Source organism: Chanodichthys erythropterus, chromosome 14 (assembly GCF_024489055.1).
Source record: "Chanodichthys erythropterus isolate Z2021 chromosome 14, ASM2448905v1, whole genome shotgun sequence".
NCBI lineage: Eukaryota > Metazoa > Chordata > Actinopteri > Cypriniformes > Xenocyprididae > Chanodichthys > Chanodichthys erythropterus.
In genome coordinates this window covers 31,915,134-31,935,106 of record NC_090234.1, presented here as the reverse complement: position 1 = coordinate 31,935,106, position 19,973 = coordinate 31,915,134, and the positions used below count along the sequence as shown (strand labels likewise).

General features: G+C 39.6%; 2 protein-coding genes across 4 annotated transcripts; both read left to right on the top strand.

Moving 5' to 3' along the window:
* Positions 1-3,627: 3,627 nt before the first annotated feature.
* Positions 3,628-5,810, top strand: olig2 (oligodendrocyte lineage transcription factor 2). The gene is made up of 2 exons (XM_067408874.1): positions 3,628-3,749; positions 4,213-5,810. Exon 2 carries the CDS (start codon positions 4,255-4,257, stop codon positions 5,071-5,073), a length of 819 nt encoding a protein of 272 aa, XP_067264975.1. The 5' UTR covers positions 3,628-3,749; positions 4,213-4,254; the 3' UTR covers positions 5,074-5,810.
* An 11,686-nt stretch (positions 5,811-17,496) lies between these two features.
* olig1 (oligodendrocyte transcription factor 1) lies at positions 17,497-19,556 on the top strand. 3 transcript variants are annotated; one of them, XM_067410383.1, is made up of 3 exons: positions 17,497-17,523; positions 17,863-17,908; positions 18,307-19,556. In XM_067410383.1, exon 3 carries the CDS (start codon positions 18,308-18,310, stop codon positions 19,010-19,012), a length of 705 nt encoding a protein of 234 aa, XP_067266484.1. In that variant the 5' UTR covers positions 17,497-17,523; positions 17,863-17,908; position 18,307; the 3' UTR covers positions 19,013-19,556. The 3 variants fall into 3 exon arrangements, with proteins under 3 accessions (XP_067266484.1, XP_067266482.1, XP_067266481.1); XM_067410381.1 differs by having other exon boundaries at positions 17,511-17,523; positions 17,800-17,908; XM_067410380.1 differs by lacking the exon at positions 17,497-17,523 and having other exon boundaries at positions 17,700-17,908.
* The last annotated feature ends 417 nt before the right edge of the window (positions 19,557-19,973 follow it).

Sequence of the window (19,973 nt, the reverse complement as noted above, 5' to 3'; positions counted from 1 at the left end):
GTGAAAGTTTTCTTCTGATATTAAAGCACTGCTACACTGAATCAAAACTGTTTGGAATAACTGCGGAAGAGAAAAGGCTGTTTAGTGAGAAAGGGAGAGAGAAAAGAAACTGTTGGATGGTGAGAGGAAGGAATCGGGATGGATGAGGGTGCAGAAGCGTTTATGATGGTAAATAGCTTGAGGTGCAGGATATACAGTGTGGTCCAAAAGCCTTAGACCTATTAGATTTTTTATTTTTTTTTTAAATTAAGTTATGATGGGGAAAGAAAATTTTAAATATTGAGCACTATTTCACTAATCAAATTTAAGCAAATTTGTGACATTGATCATGTGAGCATCTTAACATGATCAGCAGGAGTTCATGCAGTTCGACTGCAAAAGTAAATACTATGAAATTTATGTTACTTTTTCAATTCAACTTTTCACTTTTTATGCTGATAACATAATTTGATGTTTTTTTTTTTAAATGAACCCTTTTCACAGACTGTGATGCACAGTTATTCAATATTAATATTGAAATTCTATCAATATTATAATTTTTATATTATATTTTTATATTTCATTTATAACACTTTTCAACGGCAGAGAGAGTGAGAGCAAATTTGACTCCTGATCACTGTAATCAATTAATCAAATTTTTTTTTTTTTTTTTTTTTTTGCCTCTTTTGGAAACTCATATATTTTTTTTCATTTGCTATTGGGAGCAAAATGGGGTTGTTGTAGTTTCCATTCACTGCTATGGAAGTTTACACAACTATGACAACTTCCAACCCCGGAAATCTGAAATAGATCCATTGAAAAATTATGCAAAACAGAAACATTTTCACTAGTGGTTTTAAGCTTTGGACCCCCATTGTAATTTATTTCACAAAATAAACACAGGATTTTAAAAAAAGATTTTAAAGAACCTCTGTTTAACCAGCAATGCTGTCTCACGACCAATTCAGTATTTTATGAGGTGGTGAATTCGTACGATTTGTCTAAACTCCGGTGACGGGTAGGTTTAGAGGTGGGGTTAGGGGTAGGTCATTTGTACGAATTCATACGAATTTGGCAACATGTAAAATATGTACGAATTAGCAAAAAAAACATAGCCTACGAATTTGTATGAGTGAGGTCGTATTAATTCGTACGAATTAACCACCTCATAAAATACGTACAAATTGCTGTGAGATCGGGTTGTTTGAACAGAACAGCAGAAAATATTGAAGATGTTAAAAAAAAAAAAAAAAAAGTGTCGTCACATAACAGTAAAGTGCTACCGTGCTTATGTTGAGTTTTGGGATTTTCAAAAAAAAAAAAGCTGAAAGTGAACTCCAGCTGGATTCATTAACTTAAGTATGACTGCAGTTACAGCACTAGCTAATTTAGCTCTTGGGGTTAACAGTTTTTACACATATACACACCTCTGCCCACCTCATTATTGGAATGCACACACAAACACATCATTATCTCATAAAGGTAATGAGAAAAGAAGAGTCTGGCTTTGCCAACAGGCGGAAATTAGCACTCAGTCTCCCTCCACACTCAACCACCAGGCTAACATTCATTCACCCTGAGGTGGCAAAAGCTCTCTAACGTTTCTCTCTCTCTCCCTCTTTCTCTGAGGCAGGCCCTTGTTAAACAAATAGCTTTTAATTAAATGACTGAACCACATAAAATGAAGCCAGTTCTGTATTTCCGTAATTTCAGTTGATTTAATTCTCTGCACCTGAACTGTGAAGTTTGAATAAGCTGTAAAATGCACTCTGGAAACTGGCATTAGTGCAAATATGTCAAAACTCTGGAAAATGGTTAATTGAAATGTTTTGCAATATAAAACCGAAAAAGACATGCAAAAAATTAATAAAGTATCACTTTGCATCAGTGTCCATTTTATGCATATTACATTAAATAATTACAATTGACAAACTGCTCCACTGAAACTTACAATTAAGAACATTGCTCATTAGGCTTTCACATAATACTTATGTAATGACTGTAATGTGGCCAGTGTTTATGCCTCAAGTCTTGTTTAAGCAGGTCTGCAACAATGAGTGTACATCTTTGTCATTGGCTCAATGTAATCTAAATCAAGAGGTAATGACGTCAGTCATGCATGCTCTTAATTAGCCTTAATTGGCAACATTCTCGGCGGACTACAGTTACCAAAGTTGGGATGAATCGAGGGCAGACCAACCCCTGTCTTTCTCTCTCTGTAATTGCTCCCAAGACAGTTGTCAGTCAGTGTGTGTTGTGTGGGTGCGTGTGAATTTGTGTGCATTGCATTCTTCCCCGGGTGACATTTCAGATAATTATATGCGCGAGGAATAAACTGCAGCTCTGACAATAGGGCTCTTTCTGTCCCCCGTTTCTAATCCAGACAGTCGCGGCATATATTACCATTTTAGTACACTTAACAAGTGAGATTACCGGAATTCATAATGAAGGAACTGAACTACAACTTCTCTCCTACACCACCGGTTTAAACCAACTCATTTGCATAAGCGTATTTAACGAGAGTAAACAAGCAAACAGACAGACGGGACTGTCCGCACGGGGAAAACAACCAAACAACAAGAGCTCATAGATGCTTCAGTGAAAATATGTTAAAGACCTTGATCTGATGATGTCTCTCCTAAACTCACTGATGCGTCTGTTAAATCTACACCTGTGGAGTCAGATAGAAGATCTATCTATCCATTAATATAGCGTCAAATAAATAAATAAATATATATATATATATATATATATATATATATATATATATATATATATATATATATATATATATAGGCTATGCTCAATTCATTTCCAAAGTATATGAGAAACGTGAATTTCTTATAAATATGTGCACTAGCTGTAGCAGCTACATGTTTATGTGCTCCTTTTCTACCCCAAACAAAAACTTTTGTTTGTCCATATTGGCCTAATTGAAATGTTTCAGATCATAACCGTTATAAACATTTTGCACGCCTCGTTTCCTAACGTTTTAAATGCGTTTAACGGCTGAAATCAGTCAGCTGTCAGGCGCCCGCATGGGGTCACCGGGTTAAAACAATACGAGCGCATTCAAACCGCAAAAACAGTGTCTGCAACTGACCGCGCTCAATCCTACGGGAAAACTTTGCATCGGCATCCATCATATATCCGTATACTTACCATAGACCTCACTATACAAAAAATAAATAAATAAATAAATCTTGATTGCAAATAGCCTATATACCCTAATTAGTGACAAAATTGGTTTGTTGAGTGTTTTTTTATTTTATTGCATTTTAATTTTCGAACAAGCATGTGCAGTGCACTTAGGGCAGTTAATTACAAAATTGTCAAAGAAAGTTCTCTTAAGTTTTTCATCTACTCTTGGACGCATGCACCACCTGACTTAATAGCTTAAGTACAGATTGCACAGTTTGTTCAACCGACTCACTGTAATATAAACCCAACGATGTTCTGTGAGGATGCACCATATGCGAAGTGTGTCTAATGCAGTTAATGAAGCCTTTTTTTTTTTTTTTTTTTTTTTTTTTAATGACATCAGATTTTCGGACCCCCACCCACTGGAGCTCATTGGTTCTTGACGGGCTGTCGGAAAAGCGTTGACATTGTCCCGGTGACTTGCCCCCGGGTGATGGGGAGGAGGGACCTACTATAAAATACCCCTCGTCACTCTCGGGCGTGCCAAACACAAACAGTGCACGAGTGAACTGGAATAACTAGTGAGTTCTGCAAAGCTGCACATTAACAGGCGCGTGCACCTGCTACCGGTAAGTTTGAAACATATAGAAAATAAATGCAATGATTTGATTAATCCGTATAAATCAATGTAAGCTACAAATAGTAAACGACAAGCATGATTTAAATAAGATTAAATTATTTTCTCCTTCTAATTATTCAGTTGAGAATTGTTATAGGCTACTATTATATGACTTAGCCATTAGACCTTCTAACAGTTTTCATAACTATATTTTTATAGTTTGCTTTTCCGATACTAAACTGGCGAACTGTGTTACAAACTACAACAGCTTTACTTTTTGGAAACTATTTGGAGAGTTTATATGAATTTCTAGAGCATAGGCTACTCTTAATTTGCTGTAGCCTATTGTATTTAATTAAACCATGTTAATTAGTTTTTAGTTTTTTTTTACTTTGACTTTTAGTTTTTAATTTCTTATTACATTGTAAAAAACATTATTTTAGTTAGTTTTTAATCATTACCTTCTTTTAAAGGAATATTGACATCTGCGAGAAGCTGAGAGCGCACTGAACATCATGGACTCCGACACGAGCCGAGTGTCCAGTAGACCTTCCTCTCCTGAAGGCGATGATCTTTTCCTGTCCGCAGTCAAGAAGTCCGTGGGTTTCTCCGGCGCCGTCTCCTCCACACAGAGCGATTCTCCTCCGGAGTTAAGAGGCGCAGATCTGCGTGGCGTCTCCAGCGCCGATGAGGACGCAGTGGCTCTGAAGTTGCTCTCCAAAAAGGACCGTAAACTTCTATCCGAGACCGAACTGCAGAGTATGCGCCTCAAGATCAACAGCCGCGAGAGGAAGCGCATGCACGACCTCAACATCGCCATGGACGGGCTCCGGGAGGTCATGCCCTACGCCCACGGGCCATCCGTGCGCAAGCTCTCCAAAATAGCCACCCTGCTGCTCGCGCGCAACTATATCCTTATGCTGAGCAACTCGCTGGAGGAGATGAAACGGCTCGTGAGCGAGATCTACGGCGGAGGGAGCGGGGCCCACCACGCCGGTTTCCACCCGTCCGGTTGTGGCACCCTTACGCACGCGGCGGCCGCTCCGTTACCGGGTCACCCTGCTACTGTCTCGCATTCCTCTCACCCGGTACATCATCCTCTGCTACCACCGGCAGTCTCCACTGCCGCATCTCTCTCCGGCCCGGGTCTGTCAGCCGTCAGGCCGCATCACGGACTCCTCAAGGCACCATCGGCCTCAGGGCCACTCGGCGCTGGTTTCCAGCACTGGGGTGCTGGGATCCCGTGTCCGTGTAGCATGTGCCAGGTGCCTCCGCCTCATGTGTCTGGTATGAGCACCGTCAGCATGCCACGACTGACCAGTGACTCAAAATAAAGTACTGAACTTTGATAAAAGAACTCTGAGAAGGAACCATAGACTTATATATATATATTATAAAAACTGTATTATCTCGTGTTTATCAGTTTATGACTGAACAATTTGGAAAGCACAAATAGATCTGAAGCGAAGAAGAATGGATCAAAGCCACTAACATAGAGTTTTCTAACACTTTAGAGATATTAGGGTTTACTATCCATGTGCATTTCTGTGTATGAAGTTTGTGAAAATAGCATACCTTACTCTTTTTAGCCTTCAATCCTGAGACTGCGACGAAAGATAAGAATAAAATAAATCCGGCCAATTTATGCTTCAGTTAAAGAGGGCTAAATAGTTTAATGGGCTATTAAACGAAATTATACATTAAAAAGTCCTGTGGTTTTGAAAAACATAATAGGACTGTATAGCTACTGTGTAAATATGTAGATAGCGATTGTACAGTTTGAGAGATTTTATATTACCTCCAGTTTATAGGATATTTGGGGTCAGAATTCATTTGCCAAGCGCTGTCTGTAACAGGAAAGATGCACCTCTCTCTTTCTCTCTCTCTCTCTACTTCTCCCTCACTCTTCCTTTAGTTTTCTGGCTTTCCATCTTGGTTTTTTTTATTTTATTTCTTCTTTCTGCACAAGCTTACCCGTCATTGCCGATGCGAAGAATGATCAACTTTTATTTTTTATAATAAAGTGCAAAATGATATTTATTTACTTATTTTGATGGTATTTTCAAATTAATGTGCGGTGAATGTTTGAGTCATAACTGTAAAATAAATGTTTTAAAATGATGCATGTGTGACGTGTGTTTGTGCTTAATCAATTAAACCAATTCTTGAAAGGAAACATGAAGGAAACACAAAACGAAACAAAAAGAAAAAAATGTGATGTGAGAAAATAAATAATATGCTGTGAAAAACTGATGACATTCTAACAGAATTAGACTTTATCTATCTATCTATCTATCTATCTATCTATCTATCTATCTATCTATCTATCTATCTATCTATCTATCTATCTATCTATCTATCTATCTAAAACCTTAAAACGTAAAAAAAAAAAAAAAAAGAAAGAAAGAAAGAAAATGAAAATTATGCGCAGTCAAGTTAAAAGCTTAATTTTCTTTTACATTTTTTAATAATTGGTTGCCTATTTTCGGAAACAAAAAATCACTTATTCGCTCTGGATGAGAACAAACAGAGAGTGCTCAGACCGACACCATTTATATATTGTAGACTGGAACAAAGATGGTCTAAAAAGAGCGAGAATGTTTCATAACTTGACCCGAGTTTATTGACAGACCGTATTTCACAGTCTCTGTGTGGCAGATTTTACTTTAAATAGCATAATTTACAGTTTAATTGTTTATTTTTGATTTGATATAGTTTATATTTGTATATAGTAATATATTAGTGACTAATGCTTGATAGCCTAAATTCTATAAATAATTTTTAGCTATTATTAAGCCCACCTGTCTGATTTACGCATTATCCTATCAGAAAGTATAGGCCAATTAAATGAATATTATTATTATTATTATAATACAAATAACAGTAATAAAAAACAAAAAACAAAACAAAAAAAACAGAGAGAATATGAATTCAATGTATTGTTCATTCGTATTAACGAAATTAAACGAATATTTGCTCAACTTTTGCACACTTAGGCCTTCGCCACTGTTTGAGTTAATACAAAAACCCGGTAACACTGATAAAAAAAAAAATAATAATAATAAAAAAAAATTAGACAGACTGGGACAAAACATAAAACCAGCCTACAGTCAGTTAAAAAAAAAAACCAAGTTGATTGTGATAAGAAAGAATGTGTCACAATGACTTTTCCGTAATTTGGCACGTGTGTGACATCGAGCTGTGGAACTCGCCTTCATTTCCTCACTTCTCATGAACACCCTTACCTGTCAAAGCCAATGATTCTGCTGCTTTGGGCAGCTTTCCAAATGAGACCTTGTAGATTTGCTTATTAACTTTTATGAAGCGCTTCATTCTGGAAAAAAATAAGATTACCTTCATGTTTTTAAGCCTCAAGGAGGGGATCATTTATTTAGAATGCAAAAAACGCATGTGCAGTCTTGCACTACACAAAATATGCAGAAAACGAAGGAGCTGCGAGATGGAGGGAATAAATAAAGGAGTATTAGGTGGAATACATAACTAAACGCCAGCAGCTGGATGGCAGATTGCTCTTTCTGTTGCAATGTTTTCCAAGGGATTTTTGAGCTGGAACGATACGGAGTGAAGCTGGCTTTTGAATATTCATATTTGCTACTTGTTTATTTGTTTTAAAATTCATTATATTATATTATTATAATTCATTATATTAATTTTGGACAACAAAAGGGCATTTTTTTATTGTATATGGACAAGCGTTAACGGATTATTTTATAAGATACTTTATTTATACTGTTTAATTTGCATATTTTATTTCCCGATTTATCCTAGATGCATTTTGGGCATTTCAATAACATATTCATGTCACAACTAAAGTCTAAATCCAACAAGAAAGGGCTCATAAACATCAACCAATATTCACGTAAGTTTCAAAGTTTCAATGAAGAAAAAAAAAGTTTCAGTAGGCCTATTACATCCACCCTGTAGCAGTCAGTGTAATAATAATTTCGACCCCAGATTGAGCTCCATGAAAGCAAACAGGCTGCTGATGTCTTGTCTTCCTTCACTAACATCTGCTTGTTAGTAATCTTCAGCCGCCTCGCCCATTTGCTCCGCGTAAAATGCAATTACTTCGAAAGGTAATGAGAATTACACGCTATCACGTTTCCAAATTAATCAGAGCAGCACCTCCCCCGCGGAGCCACTGAACAGGGAACACCTTAACGAAGGTCTCCTCTCACTCACTGACTCACTGACACATAATTATAGATACTAATAACGCACGGACAAACTACTGCAAAGCAAATCTACTTACGTAGATGAACGTGTCATCATTCTAGGTACCGAGCATAAAGTGCCATTATAAGGGTACTTTAATACGTCACTGAATAATGTAAAAACGTTTGCTACTAAGTTATTATATAAATGAAACTTTTTGAGCTAATATTTATCCATGCCAAGCTATAGCAGCCTCATGCATTTTCACAGATTGGTTAATGTTTAATATTTATGTATGTGAGGTGGTTTTAAACTCAGATCTTAAAACCATTCTTAAATCCTCTGATTCAGCACAGATGTTGGGCCATTCAGACGCAAACACTGGGCCTTGTTAGCCCAAAGGATTAGACAGAGAGGATTGAAGAGATGCATCAAAGGTGGTGGAAAAACACAAATAATGTAGAAAAAAAGAGCCAAAATAAACAAATAAAGGAAGTGCATCTGTAGCACTGTGGGACAATAGAAAGTAACAAGAAAGAGAGAGTGGAGAGAAGTAAAGTTATCCTCTCCTAGAATGTGTTTTTCGGCCTCTCAGTTTCATTGATCCATCATCGTTATAGCAAGTGTCAGTCATTTATCACATAATCATTCCAAGAAGTGCAGTTTAGAGGAGGAGCAGACGGATGATTTGAGGAACCTGTACAGTGGCCATATGAGACCACACTTCCCCTGGGACAAGTGTTTATCTCACCCTCCATCATCTGTTCTTCCTTATGTAACACACCCCATGAAGCCAAAGACATGTACATGTAAAAGACATTGTAATCAGTTTTGTTTTAGTTTGTTGAGATTCATTCAAAAAGTGTCATGTGATAATCAGTCTGAGGAAAGTGAGTAAAAGAAGTGATTGGAACTATATTGGGGTGATAAATTCTGCTGCATAAATAAACTATTTCTCAATACACTTGATTTACTTCCCCTTTTTTTTTTTAATCAAAACTGCACTCTAAAAAATGCTGGCTTGAAAATGGACAAACCCAGTGGTTGGGTTAAATGTTTGCTCATAGTGCTATAGGCAGTTTTATTTAACCCAACTATTGTTTAAAAATTACTATATGGCTGGCTTAAAATGAACCCAAAATGGGTTGGAAGTTAAAAATCAGACACATATTTACTAGAGGCAACAGTAATAATCAAAAGGTGAACATTTATTAATAAGAAATGTAATAAATGTGTATTGATTAATTATAATTCATTAAACTTCTTAATAAATGTTCATTTAATAAACATATTAATGCATATTAATTTCCAACATAGCAAGAAAGCAATACTGTAATTTTTAAACAATTGGTTGTGCAAATTTTTACATTTTTAAAATGTTTGGTTGGGCAAACATTTAACCCAACCGCTGGGTTTGTCCATTTTCAACCCAACTTGGGTTGTTTTTAACATAACATTCTTAGAGTGTGGCCTACAAGAAAGTGGAAATATAAATAATTTATTAAATCTGTATAGAAAACAGCACTTTTTCCTTTTTTGGTTTAATGTATTTAGGGTTTTTTTTTTTTTTTTGACTTGGGAAAAATAATTAATTTAGATGTTAATTTGAATTCATTTAGATTTACTGCTCGTAGCACTTTTTTGGTTTAGAATGAGAATACATTTGTGTTAAGCAGTCTTTTTATGTTAAATACAAAAAGAATATAAACATCACTACTAGTGTGACAAACTTTTAACATTATGCCCAGCACCTGCCTGGGTAAACATAATGAAAAAAAGAAAAGAAAGAAAAACAGCAAAATTACCCAACAGATTAAACCCAGCAATTTGGGTAAAAAAAAAAGAAAAAAAAAAAGGATTTTTTAAAGTTGTCTCTGTTGCAACTAGTGCTATTGGGCTTTTGGGAGCGAGAGCGAGCGAGATGGCCAGCATGTATACAGCGGGACTGTGTGCTTGTTTGCAGGTCATGATCTGGGGTGCTGTGTGCTACAAGTCTATGATTTAAAGCCAATGCACTCTCATACAGCGTGGATCAATGTGTTTACTGAAAGAGTCAATGTGTTTACTGAAAGAGACTTAGACAGATGGAGCAGAGAAACAGAAAGAAAGAAAAGAGAGTCAAAGGAGTGTAAGATAGATAGAAAGATGTGCATTAGGAATGTTTGAGCGGTTAAAGAAAGAGGGGATAATCCTGGAAAGAGGGACTGAACTCTTGGATATTCATGACTGGCCGAGTATGGATGCGCTGTGAAAAGAGGACAGGGCCTGGACAACTTAACATCAAAGAGCACCATGGGAGCTCTGCAGGCCAATGAGGGTTTGTGGCTGCTGGACCTTTTGTTTGTGTCTTTGTTGCTGTCCAGCTGAACCCTTTCAGAGACGTGATCTTATGAGCAGTGTTCCTCCTTTCAGAAAAAAACTGTGTGTGTGTGTGTACCCGATAAACTCTAAATGACTTTGTCCTGCAATCTGATCCTGTCCTGGCATATGTCTCTCCGTTTCAATCCACTGGGAACACACTCTTGCTCTCTCTCCTTCTGCAAAATCATATTAGTAACTTTATGGAGTGAGAAAATTTCTCTGCCCACTTCTGTCACCACACACACACACACACACGCTCTGTCTTGTATTTAGATGTGTGTGTTGTGTGTGCATGTGTCAGGGTGGTTGATGGATGGTTGGGTGATAGAGGTGTTCCGCTCTCAGTTTGCATGGGTCGCCTGACTCTTCTTTTCTCTCATTTATCTTCACTCGTTTTCAGCCATCTTGACAAGCATCTGAGAATCCATCCTTCATCAGGCCTGAATGGATGGCAGACTGGCGCTATAGTTAAGTTTCAACACAGAAAAGCTAAATTAGCTCTGAAATTTACTCTGTACGCATGCTATGTTCATTACCAAACAATGGAACATCACAAAGCTTTGTATATAGGCATATTGTGAATTTTACCTGGTTAATTTTTTTTTTCCTGTAAACTTTTACCATTGGTGACTTTCTGCCCTTTAGCCTATGATCTTGACAGTGGGTGTGTGTGCTTCCGTTTTTTGTTTTTGTTTTTTTCCCTCTGGCTTATTGCTTTTCATGTTGTCTGTCATCTGTTCAGCTAGTCACTGAGTTATTCCTTGTCTTCTCTTCTCTCAAACCTAATGTGATGTCAACTCATCTATCATATCCCATGAGCCTTCACATTCCCTTATGGAAGGGAAGTTCAATCCAAAGTCTTTTTTAAAGCAAATGAGCCCATCTGATGGTCCTTGCTATCGACTTGAATGGAAAAACACTGAAATCTGAAAGTGTTTATAATGCAAAACTGGCCTTCAAGAGACAAACAAGAAATGCAAATCATTAATCAAACCTCTATGCACTGTAAAAACTGGCATACTGCAATTGTTACTATACAGTTAATAACTCATGAGCCTACACTTTCCCTTATGTCCAAAGTCCCATTTGTCAGCCATCCTGACAATGTCTAGACATTGATTTACATAGAAAAAAAAAAGAAAAAGAAAAAAAATGAAATTGGCCAAAAGTGTTTATAATGCTAAAGTTTCAATAACATCAAATCACCAACATTGGTGACCAAACCAGTTTTTGAGGTTGATTTAAAGAGATTTAGGAGAATAATGAGTAAAAGAAGTAGAATTCATTGTAAATTAGCCTAATTAATTTGATTGTATTAATTTGAATTTTATTGTAAAATAAAAAAGATGGCTCAGTTAATGTTCCTTGTCTTGTCAGATTAAATTATAAATTAGTTTTCGATTAAAAGTGGCAAAATTTAGCAGTAGTTAAGTCTAGCATATAGCCAGACTTTCAGACTGATGGCAAAATGGACTCTATCGCAGCTTTCATTGACCAAGGACCGCCCAAGAGGACGTTTGACTGACATGTAACGCAACCAATCACAGTTCACTTTGTTCGGAGTCATGTTTAGGGGCGTGCAAATGTAAATGTCCCTACAATAACAGACTGGTGTGTTATTCTTTCAAGAATGCTGTGCAAGTTTATTGCAACAGTGGATCCGCAAACTTCATACTTCATACAATTCCAGCCTTCAGTTGATCCTGGTAAGCGCTCCTTGTCACAGTTGTAAACACAATGACGTTCTTCGATCTTCTAGAGGGGGTTTGGCATCATGGCATTTGTTTCCAGGCAGACTGTTAAAGAACGCGACACACACGTCTCCCAGACAGCCTGTAGAATTCAACCAATCAAATGATGACTTCGAAAATCCTGAAGTGTTTCCAGGGGCGCGTTCAAGCTCAAACCGCTGCGCAACGTTTGGCTACAGTTTCCTGATTGAACGACATGTTTCCTGGAAACGGTGTGCAACGGGGTTTGAGGTACATTTTCTCTTGTTTGGTGGGTGTGTCAAAAATGTCAGCCCAATCAGTAGCAACATGTATATAAACCACGGGGTATTAAAGAGAAAGCTTGCACAATGGGTCCAAGTGTTGTTGTTTACAAATGTGTCCACTGCAGCTGTTATACGCAACAATTGAAGATACTAGAAGACATGTTTATCCTAAGAGTTTTAGCTATAGTAAAGATGCAGCTTATCAGTTCTTCCAAAAGAACACAAAGAATGGCCTTAGATGCCATAGTTGCAACTCTTGCGTCATCAGAACGGGGTGTTCACCGCACCACCGTTTCCGTTTAAAAAACGTTTCGCAACATTTTGTCGGGGCTGAACACAGCCCAGTTAACTGTGCCATATGCATCAGACGTTCAGCCAACGGTCCGTGGGCGTGATGTCTGAGGCCGAGACTAGCAGAAGTTAATATCACTGGGTTGTGTAACATTTCTGTTCTAAAACATTGGCCCCCAGTTTCACAGACAAGGCTTAAGCTAAAACTAAGATGCATGTTTGAGCTGTTTTAACTGCAACTTGTCCGTATCATTGTTTTGTCTCAAGATACACACCAGTAATGCTTTTTTCTAGTGTACATTTATTGAAGTTACTTAAATATCCTAATTGAACTAAGGCCTAATCCTGGCTTTGGCTAAGCCCTGTCTGTGAAACCGGGCCTAAGACAAATAAATAGATACTTACATCTTACCTTGCACTCTTTCACTGTTAAAACTGAAGCATCACACTGGAATTCGTCTTTGATCTCTGTGAATAGTAAAGCTCACCTTCTTTGATTTGATCGCAATCATTCTGACAAGTGCTGTTAGACCGCTGAAATAGACCATCCTAAAAAATTAACTTAAGAATTATAGCATGTGTACTGAAGTGTAGCTACAAAATTAAATATTGGGGGGACAATAAGGCCAAATGTGAGTATTGGGAGGGATCCCTCAAAATCTATGGTGGTTACAGCCCTGGCATTGTGGCCAGTTCAATTCAAATTAACACTCATGAACTGAAAGGGAGCCGATTTGGAATTTTGTACAACTGTAACACAGAAAAACTAATAATGCCTTAGTATGAATGAGAATATCAATCTACAGAAGCTTTGCAACACACAGCTATATTGGTGGACTGGAGATACAGCAGTGTTCATAGAAAATATTTGGGGTTGGATTTCTAGAAATTGTTACCTCACCCCTCAAATTACATGTCAAAATCAATAAAGAAGGGAATGATGAAGCAAACTGACAAAACTTAACGGTCTTTGCATTTATTCCTCCGTGCTGTAAAGAGATCAACAAAAAGATGAAAACCATGAAATGGAATTCTGTCTCACAAAAGGTTTACATTTTTTTTTTTTTTTGCATGAAGCCTTTTGGCACAGCATTCTGCAATGCATATGTTCAATGTGACGTGTCAGAGTGAGTGCTCTTATTAGTGAAATGTGACACACACGGCAGCTGGCACTGAGTAGCCCGTGACAGCTATAATCAGTGTGTCCTCAGCAGGACCACTTCAGAGCGTGGTTAAAGAACGATCCCCAACACTCTCTGGACGTCAGCGACTGTGTATGATTTTGAAACAGTGTCAACTGTTCTTCGGGCAACTTGACAAAAGGCCCATGGGGTGACTCTTCGCCTGGATTCATCCATCTGAGAAGCCAACCGTTCTGTCCAGGCCAACCTTTCCCAGAGCATGCTGGGAGTCACAATACCCAGCCTTCAGCTCATTGGTTCCGCCCTATTAACAGCTTGTAATCTTCTCATATCCATGGCCGCCGGCCCAGAGCAACACGTCAAGCAGGGTTCGCAGTGCTCTGAAGCTCTAGACAGCTCACCTCCCCCATGTCAACAGTTTTACAGCATCTCCACCAGATACACACTCATTTTTAGAAGCTACTTTGTGGAGAACGTGACTCGTCTGACGGAGGTTGAGGCCCTCCAGTCTTGCACTCCACACCTGCTTCCCTCCAGGGGAGAGAAAGAGAGAATAAAGTTGTGACATCTGTTAATTTCTCATTAGAACTTTTCTTTATGCAGGTTTGTTGGTGTGCGAGACAGCTCCGCAGTACGTGCAGTACGGACACAAGCTGGCGAAGGGCTGGCCAGCCGGCGGTTGAAATATCACGCTCGGCATTTAGCAGACGTTTCTCGGCGTCCATGGTCTGGTAATGAATATGGAAGCAGACCTTCTCCGTTTCAATGTTGCTGATTTTTTGCATCAGCTTGTGTTGTGACCTTCCACATCATGAAAAACAGTTAGCAGTGCAAGCTGTCAAAGTTAGCACTGGTAGTCCAACTTCTTTATGCCCAATGTTTCCTTGTTGTTTGTGTTTTTGTTTCTGGGCAATTAAGCGCAGATGTCTGTCACAGAGGTATTGTGATGTTTCTGCTGGTGCACAGGTTTGTTTTTGGTGTCCAGTCTTGCCTTTGTGATGCCCGATCCTTGTCCTTCACATGAAATAAGGAAAGAAATAAGGAAATGGATCGGGGAATTTGTTTCAAAATGAAATGTTGATAACATGGAAACTTGGAAATGTATTACAGAAAGTCCCAAAGATTAAAGGAGTATTCCGAGTTATTTACAATTTAAATGATTGGTTCACACCAAAATGAAATACCTGTCATTTACCACCAATTCACCAATTTACTCACCTGTTCAGTAGAACATAAAGGGCAGAATGTCCCTCAATGCATTTAGGCCTATAGGCCTAGATGATCTGCTGAAGTTCAAACTGAGCATAATGGGGAAGAAAGGGGATTTAAGTACTTTGAACATGGAATGGTTGTTGGTGCCAGACGGGCTTGTCTGAATATTTCAGAAACTGTTCATCTACTGGGATTTTCATGCACAACTATATCTAGGGTTTACAGAGAAATGTCCAAAAAGAGACAATATCCAGTGAGCGGCAGTTCTGTGGGCAAAAATGCCTTGTTGATGCCAGAGGTCAGAGGAGAATGGCCAGTCTGATTCGAGCTGATAGAAAGGCAACAGTAACTTAAATAAGCACTCACTAAAAACCTACATTTGCAGAAGAGTATCTCGAATGCACAACATGTCGAACGTTGAAGCAGATGTGCTACAACAGCAGAAGACCACATTGGGTGGCACTCCTGTCAGCTAAGACCAGGAAACTGAGCTACAATTCACAAGGGTTCACCAAAATTGGACAATAAAAGATTGGAAAAGCTTTGCCTATTCTGATGAATCTCGATTTCTGATGCAACATTCGCATGATAGGGTCAGAATTTGGCGTAAACAACATGAAAGCATGGATCCATCCTGCATTGAATCAACGGGTTGGGCTGGTAGTGGTGATGTAATGGTGTGGAGGATATTTTCTTGGCACACTTCAGGCCCCTTTGTACCAATTGAGCATTGTTTAAATGCAACAACCTACCTGAGTATTGTTGCTGACCATGTCCATCCCTTTATGATCACAGTGTACCCATCTTCTGATGGCTACATCCAGCAGAATAACACGGCATGTCACAAAGCTCAAATAATCTCAAAGTGGTTTCTCAAATGGCCTCCACACTCACCAGATCTCAATCTAATAGAGCACCTTTGGGATGTGGTGGAATGAGAGATTCACATCATGGATGTGCAGCTGACAAATCTGCAGAAACTTATGTCACTATGGACCAAAATCTCAGAGGAATGTTTCCAGCACCTTGTTGAATCTATGCCATGAAGATTTAAGGCAGTTCTGAAGGCAAAGGGCTGTCCAACCTGGTACTAGCAAGGTGTGCCAACTAAAGTGGGCAGTGAGTGTGTATATATAAATATATATATATGTGTGTGTGTATATATGTATTTATATAAAGGATCCATGGACACTGTCTCTTTGCTTAGGCTACGAAATCTCATTTGCATTTGTGTACATTCAAAATGGCAAGACGCATCACAGGTTTGACAACAATTACCACATACAGTATCATTCATTGTCATATTTAAGCAGAAAAAAGTGTTTGTGGTTTACACTGATAATCTACAGCAATCCATACATGTGATATAGAGATATTAGGCTGAAAATACATTTGCTTTCCATTTTAATTTGGCTTGAGGGCAGTTGAACATCGTTTTTACATGACTGCATTAAGCTATCGTGCATGTGTGTGTGTGTGTCTCAGAGATGGGAACCCCAGCAGTGCCAAGAGAACACCACCTCAGCCAGGCGTTTTACTGGTAACTACAGGAAACAGGCTTGGTGTGAATGAGCTGATTGAACCCCCAGGTGCAGCTCCAGAGACCCAGCCCAAGCTCGCCGGCTTGGCCCAGACGGAGAACACTCTGACCCCCACAAAGACAGCCCTCATCTCCCCTGCTGCCTGGCTCCACCGGTCCCTGACCCGCTCCAGCCTCACTATGAGACCCACGGAGGCAATGGGCGCTGGGGGCAGGGGATGCGGATGTGAGCCCCCCGGCACTGCGCCACCCCATTCAACCCCCTACAAGCTGGAAGGAAGGACGGAGTGAGCGGGAGGGGGGCGGTGTTGCGGGTGGACACCAGGTTCTTTCTTTCCCTCTCTTTTTCATCTCTTCTCTCTGTCTCTGTGTCAGAGCAGGTGTCCCTTTCGGCCCTCTCTTCTTGCCCTCCCTCCTTTCGGTCGCCGTTTCTTTTCACACACACGTTCACAAACATACAGCTGATGAACATCCCAGCCCTAATCCATCACAGGCTGTCTTTTATAGGTCAGCTAAAAGCACACACACTTCCACACACACCAACACACTGGCAGGTTGTGTTCTGTTGCCCTGCAGGTGCCTGGCGTTGCGATTGCTCTTTAAATTCTCTTTCCTGTCTGAGCCTACGAGTATGTGCGCATGGATGCCATGATACCATTCACCGGGACCGGGTGCCACAACCTTCTTACCCTCCTCTCACCCCTGTGAGACAAACAGGAGATTCTATGTTCTCACCTCCCGCTCTCAACGTGAACAACATGCTTTCTGTTTACGTCTCTTCCTTCCTCTCACATTTAGAGGGAGGCTAAATGAAAGTGTGTCAATAGTTTGGTAAAAGAGACAATTACATCGCTTATATGTTTTACAATCAGTCTTGACTGGGTATGTCCGGTGTGCCACCTGTGATGAAAACCATTAGGCATTCTGTTTGTTGGCTCACTTGTTCCTTTGCTTCCTCATTCAGTAGCTGAAAATCAATGTCACAATATATCCTATGCATGCAAGGAAATGTCACAGTATTGCATTGAAATGAAGACATCTTCAGATCCCATTCAACAAACATGAGGTATGTGCTTACGATCAGGGTTTTTAACCATTGGAAATGATGATCGAATCATTAGCATGGAGGGCAGATGAGGGGGCGTCAGGAACAGAAAGAGAGAGAGTGAAAGAGTAACTCATTAGCTCATTACAGCAGTAATTCTCTCATATTCTTCCAATGGTTAGGGAGTGTGTTAGTTAGCCACAGTTTAAAGATCTCTATAAAGGACAGCTACAGTAGGTGGACAAGAGAGCAAACCATCTAATTGAGCATTTAACATTTAACAATTCTTGTTTTTAGGGAAGATTAACTCATGACTAGAATATGGACTTGAAGAAGTAAACTGCTTTATTATTTTTTGAGGAATCCCTGGAAGAAGATCTGGAGTGTGTGGATCAAGAGCTTGAAGGTAAAGTATTTGCCTAATTGAAAGACTGAACAACATGACAACTGAACTTTAAAGAGATTATTCACCCAAAATTGAAAATGTCATCATTTATTCACCCATATGTAATTCCAAACCTGTATGACTTTCTTTCCTCTGTGGAACACAAAATAATATATTTTGAAAAATGTCCCAGTGTTTTTAGTGTTTTTCTTTGACAAAGGAGTCCAGTGTTGTTTTGGGCCCCATTGACTTTATTTGGACAAATCAGTTATGTCATACATGATTGGAATGACATGAAGGTGAATAATGACTTAATTAAAAAAAAAAAAAAAAAAACTGTAACTTTAATACATAAATCAAAAAGATATTTGCAAACTTTGATTCAGTTGTCTTACTCATTTTCTCAATATCTTCTTCAGAATGCAGGCTGTGCCTGGTTTTAGGTGCAGAGAGCAGGGCGAGGGCTCTTTGCAGCAACTCATGCCAAGAATGGTACGGGTAACAGGAGCAGGAGGACCAGCCTCAAATGCTGGTCTCCAGGGGCCTCTCAGATCTTCGAAACCCCCTCGTGAGCTCAGTGCGGAGGAGCAACAGGAGCTGCGGAGAAAGATTAACAGCCGTGAGAGGAAGAGAATGCAGGACCTCAACGTGGCCATGGATGCTTTACGGGAGGTCATGGTACCCTACTCTTCTTCTCCCACCGGTGTAGGGGGAACACTGCAGCACCCTTATCTCCCTACTGGAGTCCCTCCAACCGGACGGCGCCTATCCAAAATCTCCACGCTGGTGCTGGCCCGTAACTACATCCTGCTCTTAGGCTCTTCCTTGCAGGAGATGAGGCGTCTGCTGGGTGAGGTCAGCATTGGGATGGGCGTTAGTGGGACTGTACCACGTCTGCTGCTGACAGGAGGGTGGCCATTTCTCACCGGGCCGGGACAGCTTCTGCTTTCCTCCCCTGAACAGCAACTGGGTGCAGCAAAGTGCCCTCTCCTGCCTCAGGGTGCCCAAGAGGAGCCCTTGGCTTGGGGGTCAGGCAGCATGTCGGAAAGCCCAGTGTGCCAGTGTGGGGTGTGCCGGACCCCACGGGTGGTGCATGTTAATCCCGCCACACGCTTCCCAAAGTGATTCCAACATGCCTTGGAGAAAGGCTAAAAAAGAACAATACAACAACTTGCGTTTTTTTTTTTTATTTCTGTGGAGGGTGAGGTGTTTGGTTATTGAATTTTTCTGTAACATATTACATTAAGGTCCAATTTGTTAACCTTATGCGTAGTTTACCCAATGACGTCATGATGTTTTTAAACCTGTTTGACTTTCTTTTGTGGAACACAAAAAATGAAATCGATTTTTTTTTTCCACAGAAGAAAAAAGTCACACAGGTTTGGAACAACATGATTGTGAGTAAATGACAATACATTTTCATAAACAAACATTGAGCAATACTTTTACAGCATTTATCAATCTTGATTAATTTCTACATATACTAATACATTTTTAACATTTCAAGTGGTTTAAACTTGAATGTGCAAATTTGCATTAGCTAATGTAAACAAACTGAATCTTTTTGGGAAGAGTTTTCAGTTTTTCATTCTGCAAAATCTCCTAGCCTTAACTGTCTCTCATATTGTGTTTTCTTAGCATTAAACTAGTTATACTGAAACAGTATGTGTGCGCCTGTTGTTTAAAACTAGTGCAAAAGTTCATCTCTTAGCACATATGCTGTTTTTTTTTCATCTTGTTCTCTGTCAGAGTAAGCTTGCGTGCTCGGCTGCATCCAAACGGATTGAAATAATTAATTGTGCACCCCTTTTGCAGCACAAGGACAGAGCCTTTCTTTCACCCCAGCCTTGCCTGAAGCCACCCCATTCAACTCCCCTAACAAACCCCACATCAAACCCGGCAGCCCAATAATAATTAGCCCACACTCTTTCTCCAACCTCACCGTCTATAATCCACTCCCTCGTTCGCTGCTTGTCGAGGTAAATGCGTTTACACGGGCCAGTGTGGTGCCATTCATTACTCTCTGTGAACAACATATTCAAACGGCCAGAAAATGTGTTTCCACCAAAGGAGTTCACTTACCTAA